The 27,920-nt window shown below is 40.7% G+C and overlaps 1 protein-coding gene and 1 pseudogene across 24 annotated transcripts in view; one reads left to right on the top strand and one right to left on the bottom strand.

The window, feature by feature from the left end:
- The window catches only part of SEC31A (SEC31 homolog A, COPII coat complex component), a 75,565-nt gene extending 57,699 nt beyond the window's left edge, over nucleotides 1-17,866 (top strand). For 13 of the 23 annotated variants that reach the window (XM_023222446.1, XM_023222452.1, XM_023222449.1 and 10 more), the window contains 5 exons: nucleotides 7,018-7,076; nucleotides 8,417-8,680; nucleotides 11,352-11,471; nucleotides 15,099-15,170; nucleotides 17,275-17,866. In XM_023222446.1, coding sequence (XP_023078214.1) covers nucleotides 7,018-7,076; nucleotides 8,417-8,680; nucleotides 11,352-11,471; nucleotides 15,099-15,170; nucleotides 17,275-17,454 — 695 coding nt within the window. In that variant the 3' untranslated portion in view covers nucleotides 17,455-17,866. Of the gene's footprint in view, nucleotides 1-5,104; nucleotides 5,409-7,017; nucleotides 7,077-8,416; nucleotides 8,681-11,351; nucleotides 11,472-15,098; nucleotides 15,171-17,274 lie in introns of those variants that run through there. The other 10 variants (XM_023222436.1, XM_023222435.1, XM_023222443.1 and 7 more) reach the window with 3 other exon arrangements.
- Nucleotides 17,867-26,793: 8,927 nt separating this feature from the next.
- On the bottom strand, nucleotides 26,794-27,199 carry LOC111549409 (annotated as a pseudogene). The gene has a single exon (XR_002733722.3). The product of XR_002733722.3 is annotated as a 60S ribosomal protein L39 pseudogene (transcript).
- Between the last annotated feature and the right edge of the window lie 721 nt (nucleotides 27,200-27,920).

The following is a 27,920-nucleotide window of genomic DNA, read 5'->3' on the forward strand; positions in this document are numbered from 1 at the left end:
TTGAGATGGATTCTCACTCTGTCACCCAGGCTGGAGTGCAATGGCATGATCTCAGCTCACTGCAACCTCTGTCTCCCGGGTTCAAGTGATTCTCCTATCTCAGCCTCCCGGGTAGTTGGGATTACAGGTGTGCACCACCAAGCCCAGATTATTTTTCTGTATTTAGTAGAGACGGGGTTTCACCATGTTGGTCAGGCTGGTCTCAAACTCCTGACCTCAGGTGATCTACCCACCTCGGCCTCCCAAATGCTGGGAATTACAGGTGTAAGCCACCACGCCTGACCTTACTTTTTTCTTAATATTACACCCTGAATCATTTTTCCATGCCCTTAAAGTTATGTCATGTTTTAAAAAGAGTAAAATATTCATCCCCACTTTATAGTTTTTCGAAAGAGTTAAAAAAGGATAGGGAGGGATTATCTCCTCTCCAGTTTTCTGAGACATTTCTATTCAAGGTTAAAATGTACTGTGTTGATATTTTTTTTTAAGTGTTGACCAAGAGTATCGTTTTTCACATCCATAATGAATCTCCCTGTTACGGTCTTCTGTAGATATTTATATTCTTCAGGTAGCTTGTTTTATGTCCTGTCGCTTTTAAAGGATGTCTCTATAAAGTAGAGATCAGTTGAACTGTTTGTAAAAGGTTGTGAAATCCCAGCACTTTGGGAGGTCAAAGTGGGTGCATTGTTTGAGGTTAGGAGTTTGAGACCAGCCGGGCCAACTTGATGAACCCCCATCTCTACTACATATACAAAACTTAGCCAAGCATGGTGGCAAGCACCTGTAATCCCAGCTACTCAGAAGGCTAAGGCAGGAGAATCACTTGAACCCCGGGGGCGGAGGTTGTAGTAAGCCTAGATTGTGCCATTACACTCCAGCCTGGGTGACAGAGCGAGACTCTCTCTCAAAAATAAAATAAGTAAAATCAATCCTTGAGTACGAGAAGTTTTTTTAAGAAAAGTCACTAAATCTAAATCTATAAAAGCAAAAAGAATCGAAAGGGGTTAGAATTATAATTGAGACAAAACTACGTTAAATTAACAAAAGGACTGTTGGGGTTTTACTAAAACACATAGCTTAATATATTGCATGGTTTCAGGTTAGGAGGAGTTAGTCAGGCATATGTTTTGGGAGAGGGGTACTTAATTATAAAATATTACCTTCTATTCAGCAGACCTTCCCCACCCCCCTTTAACTTATTCAGGCTAGCCAACTGACTGTTCCTCTTGAGAGACTTGTTTTGCTTCTATTCAGTTTTACCCCTAACTTGGAATTTTATTTTATTATGACTTTGGTGTCATTTTACCAAGGGGACATAAGAAAATAGTTCCACAGACTTTTTTGTGCTGCTAATAGTTGGTAAAGTCTGAATACCCTCCCAGGATTTAACACCCACAGCTTAAAAGCAGTCCTCTCATCTTCTGCACCTTCTTATGAGGAACAGGAAGAGAGCATGTTGTTTTGAACTGACTAAAGGGTCAAGCCCAGTGTATTTCCAATACTTTTAGGTTTGTATTATATTACCTCCCTCAACCAGAAGCTGAAGCCTGGTGCTTGAGAGTGCATGAGTAGTCGGGAGTCAAGTCAGTCCTTTATTGTAATGCACACACAGTGACTTACCAGGTATTTATGAACTATACTGTTATGAACTCATATCTCACATGGAGAGCTAGGTTGTAAAGTCATCATTTGAGATAAAAATAGAAAATCACTTACAGCCAGTTATCATTGATCCTTTTTACAGTTAAACCCCAGATGAAAAAGTTGGCTTGCATTTATATCTTGTATGAAAAACATCTGTCAGTAAACATTAGAATTGCACTCTACACCATGAGATTTCAAACTATGGGATTACCTCTCCCGCCTCACAGTTTCCCTGTGAAACTGTGCTTCTTGAGTAGATTTCAAACTCAATTGAACTCAGTATATTTTTTCTATTCTTTTACAGCCTATTTAATTGCAGAATGAAATCACAATTTTTGTTTCTGCTTTGCTCCCTCCCTCGTCAATTAATGATAGCTGAATCCACATAAGTTATGGGTCTGACATACTGACATTGTATACCCTTGATTTGAGGCTGGGCCTGGCCTGACCCTAAGTATTTGACAATTGGGATTGCCGTGTTGTCAGTCTGTTTTTCTCTTGTCCACTGCTAGAAACTTTGGTTTCCTATAAGAAGTAGTGATTTCTGGGAGACTTGTGCTCAGTCTGCAAATCTGTATTTTTTTTTTTTTTTAATTATACTTCAAGTTTTGGGTTACATGCAGTTTTGTTACATAGGTATACACATGCCATGGTGGTTTGCTGCACCCATCAACCCATCACCTACATTAGGTATTTCTCCTAATGTTATCCCTCCCCTAAACCCCCACAGGCCCCAGTGTGTGATGTTCCCCTCCCTGTGTCCATGTGTTCTCATTGTTCAGCTCCCACTTATTAGTGAGAACATGCGGTATTTGGTTTTCTGATCTTGTGATAGTTTGCTGAGAATGATGGTTTCCAGCTTCATCCATGTCCCTGCAAAATACATGAACTCATCCTTTTTTGTGGCTGCATAGTATTGCATGGTGTATATGTACCACATTTTCTTAATCCAGTCTGTCATTGATAGACATTTGGGTTGGTTCCAAGTTTTTGCTATTGTGTATAGTGCCACAATAACCACACATGTGCATGTGTCTTTATCATAGAATGATTTATAATCTTGGCCGGGCGCGGTGGCTCAAGCCTGTAATCCTAGCACTTTGGGAGGCCGAGACGGGCAGATCACAAGGTCAGGAGATCGAGACCACCCTGGCTAATAAGGTGAAACCCCGTCTCTACTAAAGAATACAAAAAACTAGCCGGCGACGAGGCGGGTGCCTGTAGTCCCAGCTACTTGGGAGGCGGAGGCAGGAGAATGGCGTAAACCTGGGAGGCGGAGCTTGCAGTGAGCCAGATCCGGCCACCGCACTCCAGCCTGGGCGACAGAGCCAGACTCCGTCTCAAAAAAAAAAAAAAAAAAAGAATGATTTATAATCTTTTGGGTATATGCCCAGGAATGGAATTGCTGGGTCAAATGGTATTCCTAGTTCTAGATCCTTGAGGAATCGCCACACTGTCTTCCACAATGGTTGAACTAATTTACACTCCCATCAACAGTGTAAACACATTCCTGTTTTTCCACAACCTCTCCAGCATCTGTTTCCTGACTTCTTAATGATCGCCATTGTAACTGGCATGAGATGGTATCTCATTGTGGTTTTGATTTGCATTTCTCTAATGACCAGTGATGATGAGCATTTTTTCATGTGTCTGTTGGCTGCAAAAATGTCTTCTTTTGAGAAGTGTCTGATCATATCCTTTGCCCATTTTTTGATGGGGTCGTTTGCTTTTTTCTTGTAAATTTGTTTAAGTTCTTTGTAGATTCTGGATATTAGTCCTTTGTCAGATGGATAGATTGTAAAAATTTTCTCCCATTCTATAGGTTGCCTTTTCACTCTGATGATGTTTCTTTTGTTGTGCAGAAGCTCTTTAGTTTAATTAGATCCTATTTGTCAATTTTGGCTTTTGTTCCCATTGCTTTTGCTGTTTTAGACATGAAGTCTTTGCCCATGCCTGTGTCCTGAATGGTATTGCCCAGGTTTTCTTCTAGGATTTTTATGGTCCTCGGTCTTAAATTTAAGTCTTTGATGCACCTTGAGTTGATTTTTATATAGGGTGTAAGGAAGGGGTCTAGGTTCAGTTTTCTGTATATGGCTAGCCAGTTTTCCCCTATGCCATTTATTAAATGGGGAATCTTTTCCCATTGCTTGTGTGTGTCAGGTTTGTCAAAGATCAGATGGTGGTAGATGTGTGGTGTTATTTCTGAGGGCCTCTGTTCTGTTCCATTGATCTGTGTATCTGTTTTGGTATAAGTAGCATGCTGTTTTGGTTACCATAGCCTTGTAGTAATGTTTGAAGTCAGGTACCGTGATGCCTCCAGCTTTGTTCTTCTTGCCCAGGATTATCTTGGCTATGCAGACTCTTTTTTGGTTCCATATGAAGTTTAAAATAGTTTTTTTTCCAATTCTGTGAAGAAAGTCAGTGGTAGCTTCATGGGGATAGCATTGAATCTATAAATTACTTTGGGCAGTATGGCCATTTTCCTGATATTGATTCTTCCTATCCATGAGCGTGGAATGTTTTTCCATTGGTGTCCTCCCTTATTTCCTTGAGCAGTGGTTTGTAAGTCTCCTTGAAGAGGTCCTTCACATCCCTTGTAAGTTGTATTCCTAAGTATTTTATTCTCTTAGTAGCAGTTGTGAATGGGAGTTCACTCATAAATCTGTATATTCTTACAGAAAGGACCATATGAGGTGGTTACATTATTTGCTGGGCCTATTCTCATTTATATGCACAGCATGACCCCAGAAATTAGTTTCTGCAGAGTGCAGACCACTGGGGCCTCCTCTATCCAGCAGTGAAAAATGATACCATTGTGCTAAGATAAGCACATTTATCCTTATCAAATGCAGGTTGAAGTCTGTAGGACTTGTAGAAATCACCCCATTTCTCCAGTTCCCTGCTGCTTCAAGAGAGTGTTGGACCAGCAGCATTCATATCATCTGGGAGATGGCTGCAAAGACAGTATCTAAGGTTCTATCACTATACCTAATGAATTAGAATCTGTGGTTTAACAAGCTCCATAGCTGATTTGGATTCACAGCTTTGAACAATACCAAAATAGACACATTAGGTGAATATGTTAGGAAGTGCTATCCCCTCAGTGATATTTCTGAGCTTCATGAGTTAAATAGTAGAAAAACAGTCAATGCAAACAATTAGGGAAACATTGTTTTTTAAATATGAAGGGATAAAATTTTCTCTTAAAAAAGAACAGTAAGAAAAAAGTGATGTTTAAGAGTTAATTGGATCTAACAAATAAATTCCCTCTGTCAAAAAACTGGTTACTTAATTAGAAGACATTTCACATGACTTGGTTAAAAAGTAAGTTTTGTTCTCTTACTAAATTAATTTACACTTTCTGGGGATTAATGAAGGGAGAAGAAACAATTATAAAATGAGTACAGTTTAGAATGTCTTCGGTAAACACTGTTAAGTAATTTTTACGTTTTGTCTACAGAAAACCATTCTGTCCAAGACCAGGCACCTATGTTGGAAGGTGAATTGGTTGTAAAATGTACCTTTGGAAATCTTTGAATAATTGAATACAATCAATGAATGGACATTAACAATAATGCATGTGAACTTCAAAGATGATGATATCCTAAGTCTGATCAGGATAATTTTTTTTTTGGCTTCCTAATTGAATCAAATTTTACAACTGATTGAATTTACATGATTACACAAGTAGCTTGGTTATAAAGGCTGTCTGTTTTATATAGACATAAAGAAAACAACTATGCCAAGACTGTCTTAAGCCACGGGTAAGACTAGAAAGTGATTGCAGAGATTTCAATGATTATGTAGAACCAGAAGTTTAAGAATTTGTTAATCAGAAAGCAGCATATGAGTTAATATTTTGTGGTTAACTCTTGACTGTTTTGAGCCATATCTGATTTTCTGTCTCCTAGTAAACTTTTAAGAAATGAATTCTGCTTTTTTTTTTTAATTTTTATTTTTTACTTTTTTGAGACAGAGTCTCACTCTGTCACCCAGGCTGAAGTACAGTGACAGAATCTTGGTTCACTGCAATCTCCACCTCCCAAGTTCAAGCAGTTCTCCTGCTTCAGCTCCTGAGTAACTGGGACAACAGGTGTACACCACCACACACGGCTAATTTTTGTGTTTTTAGTAGAGACAGGGTGTCACCATGTTGGCCAGGCTGGTCTCGAACTCCTGACCTCAAGTGATCCACCCGCCTCAGCCTCCCAAAGTACTGAGATTACAGGCATGAGCCACTGCGCCTCGCCTGAATTATGTTTTAAAATCAAGACAAGTAAGTGCTGGTGGTTAGTTGAAGATCTGTATTTTTTAAAGTTTCTGTGACTTTGGTTTGACAGTTTTCTTGTGACTTAATATGTATATCAGTTAAACAAGTGCAAGTTAAAATACTGAAAGAACATTTATTGGAAAGGGAATAATTTTTTGTCTTCACATATATACATACATCAAAGTTTCTTTAGCAAGTATCTGGTTCCTTATAGAGGATATCAAAACTCACACTTAGTGAAATGTAAAAGAATTATTGTGATTTAGAAATTATTCTGTCTAATTTCCAGCATGTTGTATTCCTTTTTTCTTTGAAGATACTGGCATTAAAATACTTAATAAGTTCTGCTACTATTGTTCATTATTCACTTTGAAGTAGCAGGGTTTTTTGATTTGTTAGTGTGTGCGTGTGTTTTTTTTTTAAGAGGAAATTTACTACAGTTGGTAGTATTTTAATTTTATATTTGCTATTAGCCTGGAATTTTTTTTATGGCATTAAAAATCTTAGCACAGATATTTGAATACCCTTTTTTACTTTGCTTATAATTCCCAAGGCAAAGATGATAAAAATTACTAGTGTTACATAGTTGGAGTCTGCTTTTTTCTTAACAACATTTCTACCATGTTTAGAATAGATGATTTGCTCATGTTGAATTGCCCTCTTGGCAAATAGGAGATTGCTAATTTTATTCTGTTTTTTATATGTTGTATATATCAGAAGCCTGGTGTTTTGTTTGTTTGTTTGTTTGTTTTTGTTTTTTAGCACTGTATTTTCATTATTAGGAGAGAATAGTAAACTGATCTTTGAAAGTCATACACCAATATAAATAAAAACTTCACCACCCTAAATTTAGCACAGCTCTTTCAGTTTAAATGGAAACAGTGTCAAGATATCTTACCCACCAAGTGAAGGCCTTGTTCCTATTAAGAGATGTGAGTGTGAGAATCCAGGGCTACATAGTGATCCCCACACTCAGCTGGTAAAACCTTTGTGACAGTTATCTCAGGGTTAAGGCAGAATTTTGAAGTATTAAGTGATGGATTCAGTTTTACTTTTTTCCTTTCAGGATTCTAAAGGAATACGTTCTCTATTATCTGTTATAGGTCCTCAGAATGGTTGGAATGACCCTCCAGCTTTGAACAGAGTACCCAAAAAGAAGAAGGTACTAGAAAAAGATGTTCATCCAATGGCCTACAGATGTAATGTTAACCACATAGCCACTTGGAACACACTGTACTTCACTGATCCTTTTAAAAGCGAAGCTTACTGAGTGATGTATTTAAAGCGTACTTCAACATGCACCTTCTAATCCATGGAGGGAAGGAAAGGAAGTAGAAAACAGTATCATCAAAACCTTGTTCTGATGATGGTGATATTAATTAAAGCCCTTTTAGAAGGCAAGATATAAATTCCCAACAAGCCTCTTTCAAAAAGTAGGAAATTTCAGTCTTCAGGGTTGCTTTTTTTTTTTTTGGAATTACTTTGGTCTTTGGGTTCTACTAGTAATCATGAATTTGGCAATTAAATTTTGGACTTTTTCTGTCACATATAGTGTGAATGAAATAGCCTCATGGCTGAGCACTGTACAGATCTCAGTAACTGTTAAGAGCTGTTAAGCACAAATTAGATGCTTCTTTGTGCCCAAGCCATTTTTACTTTTAAAAAAAGTTCCTAGTGACCTCCTTCCCTAAATATACTAATGAGAGGCCATAATATAAAATTAGGAGGCTTTAAATGAGGAAAGAATCCCAATATTTAGGTTAGTATTAATCAGAAACTGAATTTTGTACTTTTAGTGTGATAGAATTGCCAAATAATGTCTACTTAGGTATTACATTCTGATCATATTAAACACATGTGCACGTACACGCACATGCATACTTGGCACCTCTGATTCCAACATTGCTACATACAGTTCTCCAGACCTGATACCCTCTTTCAAAAATGCCATGGTGACTATAATCCCAGCACTTTGGGAGGCTGAGGCAGGCGGATCATGAGGTCAGGAGTTCTAGACCGGCCTGGCCAATATGGTGAGACCCTGTCTCTACTAAAAATACAAAAATTAGCTAGGCGTGGTGGCACACGCCTGTAATCCCAGCTACTTGGGAGGCTGAGGCACGAGAATTGCTTAAACCCGGGAGGCAGAGGTTGCAGTGAGCTGAGATTGTGCTATTGCACTCCAGCCTGGGTGACAGAACGAGACTGTCTCAAAAAAAGAGCCATGGTTTTAGCTCCCCTTTATTGGGGATAAGTATGGGAGGGCAAAGGGAGACAAAGAAGTCCAAGTTTGAGCTCCCTATCTGTCTTAGCCAAATCAGCTCTATTTTTATGTTTTACTTTACTTTATTCTGCATAAAATTTCATTAGAAAAAAGCATTCTACTACTATTAAAAAATTTGTTTAGCCATGGTATAACCTCACTCCCTTATTTTAAGCTGAAGAAATCTTGCTATCGTTTTTATTCTTACTCCTGGTGTCTTTTATTTCATCTTTTAACAGATGCCTGAAAACTTCATGCCTCCTGTTCCCATCACATCACCAATCATGAACCCGTTGGGTGACCCCCAGTCACAGATGCTGCAGCAACAGCCTTCAGCTCCAATACCACTGTCAAGCCAGTCTTCATTCCCACAGCCACATCTTTCAGGTGGCCAGCCCTTCCATGGCATACAGCAACCTCTTGGTCAAACAGGCATGCCACCATCTTTCTCAAAGCCCAATATTGAAGGTGCCCCAGGGGCTCCTATCGGAAATACCTTCCAGGTAACAGTAAATTTGTAGAAGTGGAATGGGAAGATGGCTGTGTTTCAGTATATTTTCTTTAATGTGCTAACTTTTACGATTACATGATTATTATTAAACATCTAGACAAACTAAACAAAAAATAGTAACTTTTTTTTTTAAGATTGATCATGTATGTATATTATTTTTCAATTACATGGCCACATAAAAGAAGGTTATACATTTGAAAGTGTTTACTATAACTTGGCTAGGTCAGTAGCCATAATTTAAAATCAGATGAATCATCTCTGCATCTGAGGTTGCTAAGCAAAAGCTGTTTCCAAAGATTTTTCTCTTTAAAATAGAAAATAAAAATGTAGTCAGTTATATATTTTTATGTGTATGTATAAAAGCTAATAATACAGCCTTATCTTCAGATAGAGAAAAACATTTTTTACTTGCTTTTCACAACACAAACAGCCAGTTGGCAAAGTCCTGAATGTTGAAAAATTTAACACATTTCTACATAACACACTTAGACATACAGAGTTAAGTATTTTGATCCATTCATGAGAAATAAAGAGCTTAGATCAAAATTCAATATAAGAAGATGAAACAAACTCCTGCCCAAGTAAAAAAACTTAGTTCTACTGTCTGATTCTGTCTTTGATTCATTGAAGTCAAATTTGTAAAGATTGTATCTCTTGTCACAAGAGTATACTTTACTGTTAAGAGATAATATGCCCGAAGCCAGGTACAGTGGCTCACACCTGTTATCCCAGCACTTTGGAAGGCCGAGGCGGGCGGATCATCTGAGGTCAGGAGTTCGAGAGCAGCCTGGCCAGCATGGTGAAACCCTGTCTCTACTAAAAATACAAAAATTAGCTGGGCGTGGTGGCATGCACCTGTAGTCCCAGCTACGCAGAAAGCTGAGGCAAGAGAATTGCTTGAACCCAGCAGGCAGAGGTTGCAGTGAGCTGAGATCGCGCCGCTGTACTCCAGCCTGGACGACAGAGCGAGACTCCATCTCAAAAAAAAAAAGAGAGAGATAATATGCCTGAGGAATTTTTAAATGTTAAGAGTTGCATTTTAAAAACATTTTGACAAAGATGAGAAGAAATGGTTCTTTCTGGAAAAATAAAAATTACAGAGTTTTATTAAAAAAAATAAAAAACATTATAAGCCTGTTATTTTGGGAAGCTACTCAGCTTCTTATATTTGTTTAGACTTGGGTTCTCATGCTGTACTCGCCTAGACCTGAACCTTAGTTACCATCAAAAGAGAAAGATACATAGTGTTCAGCCAGGCTGTATACCCAGCTGCTTGCCTACTTGGATGTCCTGGAGGCACTTCAACCTCAGCATGTCCAAAACCTAATTCATACTCTTCCTCCCAAATTTAGTCATCTTTCCTTGTTTCCTGTTATCAGTGAGTGGCACCATAATCTTTTTTGTGGAATCCAGGCAAAAACCTGGGGATCATCTTTATACACTTTCCCCTTTAACCTCTATTTTAAATCTGTCTCCCCAAATCTTGTCGATATCACTCCAAAATATTTTTTGAATCCTTTCTTCTCCACCTTTTTACTCTAGTCCATGCTACCTTCATCTCTAATCTTCGTCAGTACAGGAACCTCCTAATTGGTCTGCTGATATCTACTTTGATCCATCTCTAATTTGGCCTTTTTTCGTCTTTGCCTGAAACATTACAGCTTCCCATCGTTCTCAGGATAAGGACCGAAATATTCAACATTGTCTGGAAGGCCTCAGCTCATACTCCTTGTTCTCTCTGCTCCAGCTATACTGGCCTTTTAACTCCCTTTTACCGTGATCCTTCCTTTGTACAGTTATTCCTTTCATCTGGAATACTCTTTTTTTCCTACTTAACTGTTCAACTCCATTTTGCCCTTCCAGTAAAATTTCCTGAAGAGAGCCTTCCCTTCCCTCAGTCAAATCTCAGTTATAGCATCTTTTGTTTCCACCAAGTGTTAATGTACTACAGTTGCTATTTTACATACATTGATGATGTTTTTAAACTGTGCCTCTTCCATTAGCCCGTAAACTCCCTGAGAACTGAGATCATTTCTGTATTGGCTCACCAGTAGTACATAGCCAGTGCCTGGTACATAGTTGCCTAATGTTTTTTGGATGAGTGAAAGAATGAACTAATAAAACTTAACCATTTCTTCTTTGTTCTTTCATCTGTACACTCAGCAGCATCGGGATGTCTTCTCTCTTAATCTTTGGCTTCATCTTACAGTTTTGATCACAGCCCAATTAACAACCTCTAAGAGTAAAAGAATAGAAGAATGCCAGCATACATGAAAATGAGCCAACAAGCAGAGCAAGCAGCCATTCTAACCAGCCAAGTGTGTTTTTCAGTGCCTTGTTTTTATTCTCTGCTGGCACGTACTTATTTCCCATCAGTTATAAACAATATTGACCAACATATGTTACCTAATTAATCAACTACTTTGTATCCAGTCCTGTATATGAAAATCCAAACTGTAGGAAGAGTGCCTACACTTTGTACTAGATATCTGGTTTTTATTTTTACTTATCCTACATTAAATTTTCACACATTAAATTTTAATTTGATTTTGAATAGGTCTATCTACAAGGTTGTCAGTTTCTGTTTATCATATAGATTCAAGATTGTGTATATAAGGTAGCTTCTGGTCATTTCTGATCAGTTTTTGTTGTGTTTCTTCCAGCATGTGCAGTCTTTGCCAACAAAAAAAATTACCAAGAAACCTATTCCAGATGAGCACCTCATTCTAAAGACCACATTTGAGGATCTTATTCAGCGCTGCCTTTCTTCAGCAACAGACCCTGTATGTATTTTTTTTTTAATCATATTTTGCTTAATTAGAAGAATCCTTGGCCAGGTGTGGTGGCTCACTCCTGTAATCCCAGCACTTTGGGAGGCCAAGGTAGTAGGTGGATCATTGGAAGCCAGGAGTTCAAGACCATCCTGGCCAACATAGCGAAACCCCATCTCTACTAAAAATACAAAAAATTAGCTGGGTGTGGTGGAATGCACCTGTAGTCCCAGCTACTCAAGAGGCTAAGGCAGGAGAATCACTTGAACCCAGAAGGCAGAGGTTGCAGTGAGCCGAGATCGCACCACTGCACTCCAGCCTGGGTGACAGCGAGAGACTCCATCTCAAAATAAATAAATAAAATAAAGGAATCCTTTATGGAGTTCTTCTATAATTATTGCTTGAAGTCCTACAAGGTATATTTCTAAAATGTTTGCACAAAAGTAATAAAGCTAGCACTTACATAGTTTGTATTACATATAGAAATATATTTAATTGCTTTTTATATATAAATGTACTTAATCTTCACAATAACTTATGGCAGATAGATTTGTCATTTTTATTTTACAGACAAGAGAATTAAGGCAAAGAGCAGTTAAGTAACACTTAAGGTCAGAGCCAGCATTCAAACCCAGACATTCTGGCTCTAGAATTCATGCTCTCAACCACCGAGCTTTACTGCCTCTCATCAACAAAATGGTATTTGGCACATAAAGAGAACTTAATGGTGCTATGCAAGAAACTCAGATTTGGGATTTCTTTTTGAGCTTATATTGAAATTATTAAAAGTAGATAGATCATCTTCTAAAGCTTTGCAGAGATGTTAAAGATAGTTCAGAGTTTTAGATATCGGAGGCATATTTACATTTAAAGCAACTGATTTTACTTAGTTTACTTAGGATACCCCTGTATTGCAACAACAAACATTCCACAAAGTCAGTCTTAAGTGAAATTTCATTTTCTGTTAGCACACATTGAATATTTTCAATCATTGGCTTCTTGTCTGCATGAAAAAACAACTTCTGGGTTTTATTGTTCATCAGACATTGAGTATTAATATGTGCAGCCTTCTGCTGGTCAGTGGCTTTGTGGAAAGCCATTCTCTGTACTGGAAGTATCAGGAAAGCTTCGTGCCTAACATTCTGGGAGTGATGGGAAGACCAAGGTGGAAACGAGAGCAGACGAAGCTGATAACCAGATACATGCTAGCCCTTATGCACACTTCTAAATAGACAGGCCATGATTTACCTTTCTCTCGGTCATCATTCTGTATTCCTCCTGGATACCAAGGAGCTCTGGGTAGTAGAGAACCATAAAAGACAAAGTGTTCCTATAATTCCTATAATTAGTTGGGGAAGAAGTTCTAATATTCTGCCTGCCTGGCTGCCCTTGCCTCCTTGGGGTGGGGCTCCTATTTGTAGCTAGATAAGGTTAACTTTATTTTTTTTCTTTTTTTTTTTTTTCCTAAGATGGAGTTTCACTCTTGTTGCCCAGGCTGGAGTGCAATGGTTTAATCTCGGCTCACCGCAACCTCTGCCTCCCAGGTTCAAGCGATCCTCCTGCCTCAGCCTCCCTAGTAGCTGGGATTACAGGCATGTGCCACCACGCCCAGCTAATTTTGTATTTTTAGTAGAGACGGGGTTTCTCCATGTTGGTCAGGCTGGTCTCAAACTCCCGACCTCAGGTGATCCACCCACCTCGGCCTCTCAAAATGCTGAGATTACGGGCATAAGCCATCACGCCTGGCCATGTTAACTTTGAGCAAGTTGTAAGGTTTCCTTTCCACAAAAGTTCATTTTAATCAATAGTTGGAATGGTTTTTATAGCATGGATTTATCTTATTTTCACTTTATGTCTAAATAGCACAAAGTAATTTTGCCACACAACTTGATGTGTAGCATCCTTGATGGCCTGTCTCTTCCTCTCTCTTCTCCAAGCACACTGGCATTCCTTCCTTGAACACACCAAGAGTGCTTCAGCATCAGGGACTTTATACTTGCCGCTCCTTCTGCCTGGAACTCTTCCTCCACATATCTGCATTGTTTCCTCCCAAGTTCAAGGCCTCTGCTCAAATGTCCCATTAGCCATCAGGCCTTTCTTTATTACCCCCAACTCCCAACATGTGTAGCCCTCTTCCTGTATTAACTTTTCTTCACAGCAGTTATCACCATCTGACATGCAATATATTGTTCATTTAATGTCTTTTCTCACCCAGTGGGATATGAGCTGCATGACATACAAGACTTTGTCGCTGGTACAGCACATAGTAAGCAGTCAATAAATATTGAACTAACATGAGGCTGTGGTATAATGTAGAACATTAAGTTAATCATGTAATTTTAAAACTGTTGGTTTTAGTTTTAGAGTAGTTTCTTTGACTATACTTTACAGTACTATGGTAGGGAGAAAAAAAGCTTTTTAATTTAATCATGTGTTTTACTACTTCCCTCAGTAATCTTAAGCTGCCAAAAGATAGTTTTCTTTTTTTCTTGGTGCTTTAAAGGCTTAGAAAAAGGCAGGATTAAACAAATGTAACTAAGTGTTTAAGTAGTATTTTTGAAAGGTTAAAACAAGATTCCACAGTTCACCGATATGTTTGCCTTCTACCACCTAACTGTACTTAGACCTTCTTTCCTGTGATACACTGACCCACTGCTGCCTCCTGATGCTTGTGAATATAGTGCAAGCAAACATGCATATATACCTTATCAAGTGAGTTTGCAGTGCCTATGAAATCCAATCAGTACTCTTTTTTTTTTTTTTTTAGACGGAGTCTCGCTCTGTCGCCCAGGCTGGAGTGCAGTGGCGGGATCTCAGCTCACTGCAAGCTCCGCCTCCCGGGTTCACGCCATTCTCCTGCCTCTGCCTCCTGAGTAGCTGGGACTACAGGCGCCCGCCACCTCGCCCGGCTAGTTTTTTGTATTTTTAGTAGAGATGGGGTTTCACCGTGTTAGCCAGGATGGTCTCGAACTCCTGACCTCGTGATCCACCCGTCTCGGCCTCCCAAAGTGCTGGGATTACAGGCTTGAGCCACCGTGCCCGGCCCCAATCAGTACTCTTTCGTGCACTGGAAGGAAGTCTCATCCTCTCCTCATCCCAGTCCCCTCCACCCTCCGCTCTCCACCCTCCACCCTTGATAGATGATTGATCTCTGTTCTAATAACCTGTTCAAGTTTCTTTTTTTTTTCTTTTTTTTTTTTGAGACAGAGTCTTGCACTGTTGCCTGGGCTGGAATGCAGTGGCAAGATCTCAGCCCACTGCAACCTCCACCTCCCGGGTTCAAGCAATTCTCCTGCCTCAGCCTTCCAAGTAGCTGGGATTAAAGGTGCCCACCATTACGCCCAGCTAATTTTATGTATTTTTAGTAGAGACAGGATTTCACCATGTTGGCCAGACTGGTCTCAAACTCCTGACCTCATAATTTGCCTGCCTTGATCTCCCAAAGTGCTGGGATTACAGGCATGAGCCACTGCGCCTGGCCATAATCTGTTCAAGTTTCTTAGTTGTAGTTGCCTCCATTTCTTTATAAAATGAAGCCATTCAACATTTTAAGTATAAGGTTTAGTGCAATGAGATAGGGCAAGTTCTTAGGTTAAAAGTTAATGTTCAAATATAACATCTGTTTTTTCTTTCCTGCAGCAAACCAGGAGGAAGCTAGATGATGCCAGCAAACGTTTGGAGTTTCTGTATGATAAACTTAGGGAACAGACAGTAAGTTTTGGAGGAAAAGTATTTATGACAATCATTTATTCCTAGTTGCTAGTAAAACAGTTGTCTCATCAGCACTCGCATTTAGTATGCATGGGGGCAGAATTGTCATGACAGTTAGAGAATGGGCATGGCTGTGTTAGAATCATGAATTCCACTCACTGGGGTTAAGGGGATGTGGCTATGTGTGTATGTGTGTGTGTGTGTGTGTGTTTATGTGTGTGTGGTGAGAAAGAAATTTTAACCCTCTCATAACAAGAGTATAAATACAAACTGGCCTGTGTTGGCCATAAGGTAACTGACCTTCTGCTGTTCCTTTTATATGGCCCAGTTACAAGAAATCAAAGAGTAGGCAGGTACTCTGTTTTCCAGGAACTGAATCTATAATCTTTCTCAGAGTCTGAGACTCTTGATCCTTTTCTTTTAGGATAGCCATTATACAAAAACAAAGCCAAATGTAGCCACAAGATGAATAAGGTAATGTGCTGTAACTATCAAGATAGCCAGGAGTAAGAAGTCAATTCACTATGTTTGTCCTCTTGTCCCCACCTCACCATTCCTTTCTAAAATTGTCTTGTTTTTTTTTTATTAATGAAAGCACTAGGAAAGGAGAGGAAAAAAAGAAGTGGGACTTTCTTTTTATTTTTTCCATTTCAGCATTCCTCTACCCCATTCCCCACACCCAGTTCCATCAGATGAAAATAACTATTTCTCTCATGAGAACCAAACTAAAGAAAGTTGATATAACAGTGGAAGTAGTAGTGTGGTCCTTGATCCAACATAAAGTCTTCTCACTGGACACAGTGGGATATGCCTTTAATCCCAGCTACTCAGGAGGCTGATGCGGGAGGATCACTGGAGCCCAGGAGTTTGCCTCCAGTCTGGGCAACATAGCAAGACCCCATTTCCAAAAAAAAAAGATACAATTAGCATATACATCTAGATGAGTGTATATTAGAACTTTTTAAAAAAATGAGATGAAAACAGGCCAGGCACGGTGGCTCACACCTGTAATCCCAGCACTTTGGGAGGCTGAGATGGGCAGATCACCTGAGGTCAGGAGTTTGAGACCAGCCTAGCCAACATGGCGAAACCCTGTCTCTACTAAAAATACAAAAATTAGCTGTGCATGGTGGCACATGGCTGTAGTCCCAGCTACTCAGGAGGCTGAGGCAGGAGAATCACTTGAACCCAGGAGGCGGAGGTTGCAGTGAGTCGAGATTGCACCAGTGCACTCCAGCCTGGGTGACAGAGTGAGACACCATCTCAAAAAAAAAAAAAAATCAAAATAAAGTCTTCTGTAAAGTATGGACGCCTGTGCCAAGTAATGACATAGTAAAAAACTACAGGTTTTATAGTTTCAAGAGATGACAGGATTATAAAAAGCGGTTAAGAATTAATAAATTTGGGCTTGCCCTTCGAGATATTATGATTAAGAATCTTTAATCTCCTTTTTGTGCATAGGAGAATTTTTTTAAAGGTCTTAGGCTCTCTCTCTCTTTTTTTTTTTGAGACAAAGTCTGGCTCTGTCACCCAGGCTGGAGTGCAGTGGCGCGATCTCGGCTCACTGCAACCTCCACCTCCCAGGTTCACATCATTCTCCTGCCTCAGCCTCCCAAGTAGCTGGGACTACAGGCGCCCGCCACCACACCTGGCTAATTTTTTGTATTTTTAGTAGAAACAGGGTTTCACCGTGTTCGCCAGGATGGTCTCAATCTCCTGACCTTGTGATCCACCTACCTCGGCCTCCCAAAGTGCTGGGATTACAGGCATGAGCCACCGTACCTGGCCTGAGGCTCTCTTAAGTGGAGAGAGACATTAGCATTTCAGTTTGGAGAGGAAATCGGGCTGCTTTTCTATAATAAAATACCTGGCTTATACATGTATAATTCATTAATAACTTCTTTATGTAAATCATTTGGTCGTGGTTCTACTTGACAACTGTTGCTTGGTTCAAGAAACTTTCTAGAAATGCTAAATGGTTTATACATTTTTATAATGTTTGTTTCAAGTTCCACTTAAATATCTGGGTGTAATGTTTGTGGAGGATCTCATGGGAAATTCTCCCTTAATTTAATTCTTTCTCTTGGTTCTACTTTTGTTTCAGCTTTCACCAACAATCACCAGTGGTTTACACAGCATTGCACGGAGCATTGAAACTCGAAACTACTCAGAAGGATTGACTATGCATACCCACATAGTTAGCACCAGCAACTTCAGTGAGACCTCTGCTTTCATGCCAGTTCTCAAAGTTGTTCTCACCCAGGCCAATAAGCTGGGTGTCTAAAAGGACAGGTTCTCTTCCACTCAATATTGCCATTTTTCCAAAGAAACATGTTAAAAAACAAATTTTAAGACATGGACCAGTCGCCGTTAGCATGTTTGCATAGCAACCAGTCAAGAGCATTTACACTATTTCTGCCGATATACTCACCTTAGAACTGCTCAAAACCCTGGTGCTTTATTTTTTGTTTTAATCTTTTGTTGCCAGTGATGATTTTCCTATTCTGAAACAGTGTATTTCCTGGATTACACATAGTATGGTTTCCTAAAGTATTCTGATAAATGTGTTTTTTAAAACCTCAATATACTTTTTAGAAAAGGAGCATCTGGTTATGCATAAAGCAGAGCTAAAACTAAATTTCTTTCATGTCCTCCCTACTTCCTCCATGTCAATCAGATTAAAGTGTGTAATCCTATTTTATGTGTGTATAGTCTTTTTTGAAACAGCTGCTTACAATTTAGTTTATTTTTGTGTCTTAAGATTCACTCTGTTCCTGAGTAAATAACTACATCTACAAACTGCTGCATGGGTTTTAGCAGATATTAATAAAAATGGGATCACTGGCTTTAAATATATATGAAAAGACTGGACATTTTTATTCTGTAGAATGCATTGAGCTTTTTTCTATTTCTAAATGTTTCAATATTCTATTTGAGTTTTAAGACTAAATTGTGTCCATTTTATAGCTGGAAATTTTTTCACCTATTTTGTTTAAATTACCTATAGCTGTGCCAGGCGTGGTGGCTCACACTTGTAATCCCAGCACTTTGAGAGACCGAAGCAGATGGATCAACTGAGGTCGGGAGTTCGAGACCAGCCTGAACAACATGGAGAAACCCCGTCTCTACTAAAAGTACAAAATTAGCTGGGCGTGGTGGCGCATGCTTGTAATCCCAGCTACTTGGGTGGCTGAGGCAGGAGAATCGCTTGGACCCAGGAGGCGGAGGTTGCAATGAGCCAAGATCGCGCCATTGCACTCCAGCCTGGGCAACAAGAACAAAACTCTCAAAAAAAAAAACAAAAAAATTACCTATAGCTTTGAGGTTTAAGTTCAGAAAGAAAGCTTTAATTTCAGTCAGCCTCCTAAATCAAAGCCACACATTTTGCACCCAGTTTTTCTGTCAAGTGATTTTGTTATCATTTGTCTTAAGAACAGTGTGGTAAGGCTAGGCGCGGTGGCTCACGCCTATAATCCCAGCACTTTGGGAGGCCAAGGCAGGTGGATCACCTGAGGTCAGGAGTTTGAGACCAGCCTAATCAACATGGAGGAACCCCGTCTCTACTAAAAATACAAAATTAGCCTGCCAGATGTGGTGTTGCATGCCTGTAATCCCGGCTACTCGGGAGGCTGAGGCAGGAGAATCACTTGAACCCGAGAGGCCGAGGTTGCAGTGAACCGAGGATGTGCCATTGCACTCCAGCCTGGGCAACAGCCTCCATCTCAAAAAAATAAATAAATAACAGTGTGATAAACAAAAAAATAATGGTCCTTGTAGAATCTGGAGAAGAGTTAAATAATTTTCATAGTTTATACAATATTCCTTAAGAGGTTTAAAAAACTAGAAAATAAACACGGTGGAGTAAGTTATGTCAGTTTTCTTCAGCCTGAGTGAAATAGTTTGCAAGAACCTCTAGATTCTATTTGCCAAGATTCCCTACTCAACAAATGCTGCATTTTTAAAAATTACCCAGGCTGGGTGCAGTGGCTCACAAGAGGCAGGAGGATCGGATCACTTGAGCCCAGGAGTTCAAGACTAGCCTAGGCTACATAGTGAGACCGTGTCTCTACTAAAAATTAAAAAAATTAGCCCGATATGGTGGCACATGCCTGTGGTCCCAGCTACTTGGGAGGCTAAGGCGGGAGGATCCCTTGAGCCCCAGAGGTCAAGGTTGCAGTGAGCTGTGATTGTGTCACTTCACTCCAGCCTGGGTAACAGAGACCCTGTCTCAAAAAAGAAAAACTCAATTTTATAGCTCAGAATAGTTTTGTGACTTAAAAGAAAAAGAGTACCTTGATAGCAAGTACGTATGTTAGAGTCTCAAGAATGGACTATTTAGACTTGTAAATGGATGTACTGTCGCCTAGCTCACTGGTTTTCTATGCACTTGATAGTGTGAGTCACACGCCTGTAATCCCAGCACTTTGGGAGGCCGAGGCGGGTGGATCTTGAGGTCAGGAGTTCAAGACCGGGCTGGCCAAGATGGTGAAACCCTGTCTCTACTAAAAAAAAAAAAATTAGCCAGGCTTGGTGGCAGGCGCTTGTAATCCCAGCTACTTGGGAGACTGAGGCAGAGAATTGCTTGAACCTGGGAGGCGGAGGTTGCAGTGAGCCAAGATCGCGCCACTGCACTCCAGCCTGGGTGACAGAGTGAGACTCCGTCTCAAATAAATAATAAATAAAAAGATAGTGTGAGTCAGTTCCACTACTCATTGAAGTGACGTGACCCTCTGGATTTGACCCTGAACAGTAGTATCAGCCCAAGACTCCGTCTGCAGAGTGGGCTGGCTTCAAGTATTTTTTTAATCACTCTTATAGTTAGAATTTGTTTAGCGGTTGCACGTTTATCTTGACATGACAATGGCATATTTGGCATCATTCTACCAAAAAGAAACTATTTTCCAAAAGATGAGAAACAAGAGTAGGTGGCAGTGGAACCCTGGCCAACCTGAAGATTTATTTAAGAGTATGAGTGTATAGGCCGGGTGCAGTGGCTCACACCTGTAATCCCAGCACTTTGGGAGGCCGAGGCGGGCAGATATGAGGTCAGGAGATCAAGACCATCCTGGCTAACACGGTGAAACCCCGTCTCTACTAAAAATACAAAAAATTAGTCGGGCGTGGTGGCGGGCACCTGTAGTCCCAGCTACTCTGGAGGCTGAGGCAGGAGAATGGCGTGAACCCAGGAGGCAGAGCTTGCGTGAGTCGAGATCGTGCCACTGCAACTGCAGTCTGGGCAACAGTGCGAGACTCCATCTCAAAAATAAAAAAAAAAAAGAGTATTAGTGTATAAAACTACTTGCCTCTGGTAGCAGAGCACCTGCTCTCTCCTTTTTCATTACATTGTGATTTTTTTTTCCACTTGCAGCCATTTCTGTATGTGGCTTATAATCTTGGAAAAGTTTCATGTAAATGAATGGAGGTGAGATGAGCCAAACTCTGAAGTATGAAGATAATAGGCAATTAGAGAAAGAAAGTAGTTTTTCTTCAGAAAAGACAACTTTCAAGAAGTTTTCTTTTTTAAAAAAGGGAAAAAAATGTCAACTTGATTTTGTAAATAATTCTATTTTTAATGTTTTCAATGTGGATGACATTACAGTATATGCCTGCACAATTCAGGAACCTCTGTTTAAGACTATTCTTACCTAAAGATTTCATGGATCATACAACTCGTTGTGACATTTTGGAAAGTTAGAGCTGTATTTTCTACCCTTGTCATTACTTCATATATAGTGACCAGTCATGCTTTCTGAATCCCAGGTCTATTCAAATTACTTTTTATGTTTTGTGCTTTTTTAAAAAACCTACTTCATTTTAAAACAAGGGAAGGAATATGAGGAAAGCTGGTGGGTGAGGCCGGATGTTGGCCAGGAAATGTATCAGAGTCTCTGGAGGTGGTGCTTTTTATATTACTTCCAGTCCTCTTCTCCCTTCTTTATACCACCCTTTGGGTTTGGTGGGATGGAGGTGCCCTCAGGCCGCACCTGAGAATCATGTGTAATCAGAGATAGAGTCAATGGAGATAGTTGTTCATTTGAACAGTGTGGGGCAGGAAAAAGTTGGGAACAGAACTGCTCTATACCCAACTGTTGAGAGTCCAGTGAACCTATATATTCTTTGGATTCAGAAAATTGTCATGTATTCTGGAGGACAGGAAGATGCCATGGGATCCCTGGCGACCAGATGTGCTTTGATGGCTTATGCCTGTAATCACATTTTGTGAGGCTGAGGCAGGAGGATTGTTTGAGCCCAGGAGTTCAAGACCAGCTTGTGCAACATAGTGAGACCCCATCACTACAAAATATATTTTTTTAATTAGCCAGACATAGTGGCACATGCGTATAGTTCCAGTTACTCAGGAGGCTGAGGTGGGAGGATCACTTGAGCTCAGAAGGTTGAGGCTGCAATGAGCTGTGATCATGCCACTGCACTCCAGCCTGGGCGACAGAGATCGTCTCTCACAAAAAGTAGGGGAGGGAAGGATGACATTTTCGATAATCACTTAACACCTGACCATATTTGGATTCACCTAAGAGTGAATGTGAAGCCATTTGTTGACTCTTCTGCCACAATGGAGACTTCATTTGGAATTGTCACGAAGTTTCAGTCAATAGTGTATGCACGTGTATATATATATACACACAAACATACAGATTCCCCCCTACCCCTTTGTTTATTCCACTGCTGTGGTAGCAGCATCCTCAAGCATAACCTCTGATTAATCTGCAGGGGTGTTCATCACATGCTGAAGGTGTCAGTGTCTTCAAATTATTCTGTAAATAAGTATAAGAGGGACTGTGCACAGACACTGTTAACTATTTGATCTTATGGATAAATGTCCCAAATTTTTAAATAAATGTAGATTACAGAGAAAGAGCAAATTAGCTTTCACTTTTTCTGGTACATTGTTTAATCAGTTTTAACGGGCCTTTCCTGGTAGGTACTGCTGCTACTTGAAAGGATCTGCCATTTACTTGAGCTGGGCACTCAATTATGTATTTAGATCTCTCTCGATCTTCACATCAGCCCAGGGCACCAAGTAATTCCAGTTGCCAAGCACAGCTGGAATCTGGATTCCAACCCAGGTCTCAGCCTAGTAAGCCTGTCTTCTTCCCACAAAAACAGATTTTTTTCCCCAAAGTAAACTGCTACTGTATAACAAAAACCGGAGTTTTGATTTTGATTTTGCTCCCCTGCCCCACCTCCCCATTAGTCTGCAGAGACCTGGCTTCTTCCATAAAAGAGGAATATACACATTGTAGTGGGTAACATTTATTGAGCATGGTGTGTTGGCATCTTTTCAGGCAGGTTCTCTTCACATGGTGGGAAAGGTAACCCCTGTCAGCACAAAGCCTACATCTCCACTACTTGTGATATACAAAGGGAAGAGAGACCCTCTCGCAATATCTATATATTGTTCATATAGACAACTCTGGCTTCATTTGGGTCTCATGCCCACTACCAGATCAAGGTCTGTGCCAGGGAGGTGGAGTACCAGAACTGGCTGGTCTGAATAGTATGCCCACCCTAGTGTGAGCCCAGTGATTTGCGTGTGTGTGTGTGTGTAGAGATGGAGTCTCGCTCTGTCACCCAGGCTGGAGTGTGGTGGTTTGACCTTGGTTTACTGCAACCTCCACTTTCTGGGTTCAAGCAATTCTTCTGCCTCAGCCTCCCGAGTAGCTGAGACTACAGGCCCACACTGCCAGGCCCAGTTAATTTCTTTTGTATTTTAGTAGAGATGGGGTTTCACCGTGTTGCCCAGACTGGTCTCGAACTCCTGAGCTCAGGCAGTCCATCTGCCTCGGTCTCCCAAAGTGCTAGAATTACAGGCGTGAGCCACCACACTTGGCCAAGCCCAGTGATTTTAAACCCTACCAGGACCACATAGAGTGATTCCCCCAAAGGAAAGGGTGCAGTATAGAGAAAGGGAGAAAATGACCAGAACAACCACATACCTCCTTGTAGATCATACCAGGGAAGAGTTACAGAACCAGGGTTCTAGACTGGAGGGAAACCTTGGGTGGTAGTAGTAAAAAGCTATTAGGGAGCTCACTTTATCCTGACTGCTGGAAGTAGTGTCTCCATGACACCTGGGAGTCAAGGAGCTGGGTTCTAGTGCCTTCTCTGCCATGTACTGTTAGCCAAATCATGTCACCACCTTCTGCCTCTGCTTCCCCAACTGAAAATGAGGGAATAGGACTAGATTTCTAACTTCACTTGCAGCTCTGAAAGTCTGTGATGCATCTACCTTTTCCATAATGTCTTTGTCTATTACCTACAAGTCTTCAAGGGGATAAAAATTTTGGTAAGCACCAAAGCTTTTAAGAAAGAGGACAGAAACAACTCAGGCCCGTTTCTATTTGGATAACGTTTTTCTTCTTGTAGAGTTAACTTGATTTCCATTTGGAGAAAAATCAATTCTGCACTTCCCCTGGTTGGAAATTAATGGGCAAGCATTAAAGAGATAGTTTGTAATTTGAGGACTTGGGATAAACATTACTTGGCATTGTAGTCCTCAAGTACTGAGTCCTCCTCATTAAGGATATATATTTTCATGAAATTAACCTTTCTGCCCATCCGTTCCCCACATCAAGCATAGGCTACATTTGAGTGATTGCTTAGGATACTCACAATGAACCAGTTTTTCTTCTGGTGCTGCAAATCTGGGTCACCCTTTTGACATTCCTGAACTCTGTTTACAAATTCCCCCTCCCTGCTAGAGAACAACAGGGGCCTTTGCCTTTTAAGAGCAGGCTGTGTACTTGACACAGCAGGAAGAGAAAGAAGTCATTGAAACGGAAACAATAACAGCAGCTAATGCCGAGAAATAAATAAGAACTTCTCTGCATGTATCTGCCCTTGGAAACCAAAATAACTATCCTAAAAGAAAATGAGGTGGGTGTTTGTGGAGGGAGGGGAACTGGAGAGCAGGAAGAGTTTGTGGGTGAAAACTTTATTAATGCTGTCTTCTGTCATAATAATAGGGAATGTTTATTTCAGAGAGCTGACATTTGGAAGCAGGGAGAGTGGAGAGGAGTTTGGTTAGGTTTATAGACCTCATTTCTAGACAGTTGCAGCGACTAATGCCTGTAATCCCAACACTTTGGGAGGCCTAGGCAGAAGGATCACTTGAGCCCAGGAGTTCAATACCAGCTTGTGCAACATAGTGAGACCCCCATCTCTACACACACACACACAAATATATATATTATATATATATATATATATTTTTTTTTTTTTTTAATTAGCCAGGTGTGGTAACACATGCCTATAGTCCCAGCTACTTAGGAGGCTGAGGAGGAAGGATTGCTTGAGCTCAGGAGGTTGAGGCTACAGTGAGCTGTGATTGCACCACTGCACTTCAGCCTGGTCAAAGGTTGATGTGGTGTGGGTATTAACAATTGTTGACATGTCATGACTGGGTCTTAACAAAGGACGATTAGTGACCTCCAGAGCATTTATTAGCGTTTGTGGTATATATTTCTTTTAGTGATTATTTTATTAGTGTCTACCTCCCCTACTGAACTGTGAATTCCCTGAGCATAAAGCCATAAACTCCTCTGTCTATGGAGCTGGGCTCAGTGCTTAACTTCTAGAAGAGGCTCGATAAATATATATTGAATGAAAGAATGTTAATAGATTGAAACTCAAGATTGTTTGGAAAGATGCAAGGGGGCAGCATATTGCTGACCAAAGAGACAGGTTTGGGTAGGTTTCAGTATGTCAGTGGGTTTTTCATAAAGTAGACCTTCTTAACTATCTTCTGAATCAGAAACTTAATTCAGCCTTCAAATCTGGCCTTCTCCAGAGCCCAGTTCTCTGCTGCCAAATTGCAGCAGGCATGGTGGCTCATACCTGTAATCCCAACACTTTGGGAGGCCGAGGCCAGCGGATCACCTGAGGTTGGGAGTTTGAGACCAGCCTAACTAACATGGAGAAACCCCAACTCTACTAAAAATACAAAATTAGCCAGGCGTGGTGGCACATGCCTATAATCCCAGCTACTCGGGAGGCTGAGGCAGGAGAATCACTTGAAGCTGGGAGGCAGAGGTTGCGGTGAGCCGAGATCACGCCATTGCACTCCAACCTGAGCAACAAGAGCAAAACTCTATCTCAAAAAAATAAAAATAAAAATAAATAAATAAAATTAGCTGGGCATAGTGGCGCATGCCTGTAGTCCCAGCGACTGGGGAGGCTGAGGCAGGAGGATCGTTTGGATGTGGAGGCGGAGGTTGCAGTGAGCCAAGATCGTGCCACTGCACTCCAGCCTGGCAACAGAGTGAGACTCTGTCTCAAAAAAAAAAAGTCATTGGGAAATGTGGGCAGGGTCTTAAGCAATAAGGCTAGTGTCTTTGTTAAAGGAAAACCCTTCGCTCTTTTTCTCATCTAGAGCAACAGAAGCATTCATTTTAGAGGACTAGGTCTCCCATCATCCACTGCTATATAAACTCTCAATGGGGAATTTTTCCAATCTATTTAGTACAGAAAGAGGGACACCAACCCTCCTGGGACTGGAGGAAGCAGAGAAGACTGATTTTCTTCTAAGCTATGGTGTTGCTGTATCTCAAAACCAATCTTCCTGTAATCTTGAAGGCTAACTTCCCAACTTTATGCTTCACTGGAATCATTCTAATATAAAGCCTGTGAGTGATGATCTCACACTGTGAGCACAAAGATTGTTTAAACTTGAAGCTGTTCTTCACGCCCCTTAACCGAGAGGCGACCTCCTTCCCCTTTAAATTCACAAGAGCCTCAGAGCTGATTCCTTTTTTGTGCCAAAGGAGTTGCCTTTAATGATTACCTCTGTAAAACCAAAGCAGATGATTTTTTTTTCACAGTTCCCTTCAAAGCATGCCAATCCTGGCCCTGCTAGAATTCATTCCTTCAAGGTCTGAATCCCTGTAGCCTACTCAGTTATGCCTCTCTTCACAGTCTGGGACCCCCAGGAGCATCCTGGCTTTCTGGTCAGGCAGGTTTTTATAACTGCATTCAGTCCATCTCTCTAGAATGATTAAAAATAATAATAAAATGGCTGGGCGCGGTGGCTCATGCCTGTAATCCCAGCACTTTGGGAGGCCGAGACACGCGGATCACGAGGTCAGGAGATCGAGACCATCCTGGCGAACACGGTGATTCCGTCTCTACTAAAAATACAAAAATTAGCCGGGCGCGGTGGTGGGCGCCTGTAGTCCCAGCTACTCGCGAGGCTGAGGCAGGAGGATGGTGTGAACCTGGGAGGCGGAGCTTGCAGTGAGCCGAGATCGCGCCACTGCACTCCAGCCTGGGCAACAGAGTGAGACTCCGTCTCAAAAAAATAAAATAATAATAATAATAAAATAAGTGGTTCACACTTATTAGGTGCCAAACTCTACAAAGTTCTGTTCCTGTGAGATGTGTGGTCTTATCTCCATTTTGCACATAAAAATACTGATGTTGAGATTATTTGGTACTTTGCATGGAAAGGATTACCAGATTAGATCTGTCTTAATTCCCAAAATATATAGGATGAAATTGAAGATCTGAAAGAGACTCATTGTCCCCAAATCACACAGTACTCAGATGTGCTGATTCAGAGTGGGAGGGCCGGACTTCAACCCAGTCTTTTTTTATTTATTTTTTATTGTTTTTTTTTTTTTTTTTGAAATGAAAGGCCTCACGTATTTATTACTGAACTCAGCCAACCAACGCATTCATAATAGATTCAGAGAGGAAAATACGTCGAACTCTCCAGAGAGTGGTGACATTTTCAGTTTGATATGGTAATGTGATCGTGACCTTCAGACAGCACAAATATATGTGCCATCTCATGTGCAATTCCTTATAGACCCAGCTTGGTTCTTCTCCAATGTCTCCTTTTGGAGTTGTACCTTATTTTATTTCTAGTTTTCATCCGAATCCACTGGGGAATGGGACGATTTTGCTTTTGTTTCTTGGCCAGGAATCGCTTAATCCTGAAAGTCTTGTGAGAAGACATGGCGAGAAGTGGAGGCAAGAACACACCACGATGGCGGAGAAAGGAAAAGAGCTTTTTTATTGTTAATTTTTAATTTTTGTGGGTACGTAGTGGGTATACATGTTTATGGGGTACATGAGATATTCTGATACAGGCATGCAATGCATAATAACCACATCAGGGTAAATGGTGTATCCATTACCTCAAGCATTTATCATTCTTCGTGTTACAAACAATCCAGTTATACTCCTGTAGTTATTTTTAAATGTACAATAAATTATTGTTGACTGTAGTCACCTTGCTGTGCAAATACTATATATATATATTTATTATTATTATTATTATTATTATTATTATTATTTTATTATTATTATTGAGTTGGAGTTTTGCTCTGTTGCCCAGGCTGGAGGGTACTGGCGTGATCTCGGCTCAGTGCAACTTCCGCCTCCCGGGTTCAAGCAATTCTCTGCCTTCGCCTCCCGAGTAGCTGGAATTACAGGTGCTTGCCACCATGCCTGGCTAACTTTTTAGTATTTTTAGTAGAGACAGGGTTTCACCATCTTGGCCAGGCTGATCTTGAACCCCTGAACTTGTGATCCACCCGCCTTGGCCTCCCAAAGTGCTGGGATTACAGGTGTGAGACACTGTGCCTGGCCAAAATACAACCTTATCTAAGTGCTAGGTGTTTTGCTAGGCTCACCCCCATATCTAAGGCTTTTCTTAGGCTATTATCCAAGTGGGGGTCTCTGCAAAATCACCTATCTTCCAGGGCCTTGTTTGCTGCCACCTCCTCCATG

The sequence above is a fragment of the Piliocolobus tephrosceles genome, chromosome 3 (genome assembly GCF_002776525.5).
Source record: "Piliocolobus tephrosceles isolate RC106 chromosome 3, ASM277652v3, whole genome shotgun sequence".
Taxonomy (NCBI): domain Eukaryota; kingdom Metazoa; phylum Chordata; class Mammalia; order Primates; family Cercopithecidae; genus Piliocolobus; species Piliocolobus tephrosceles.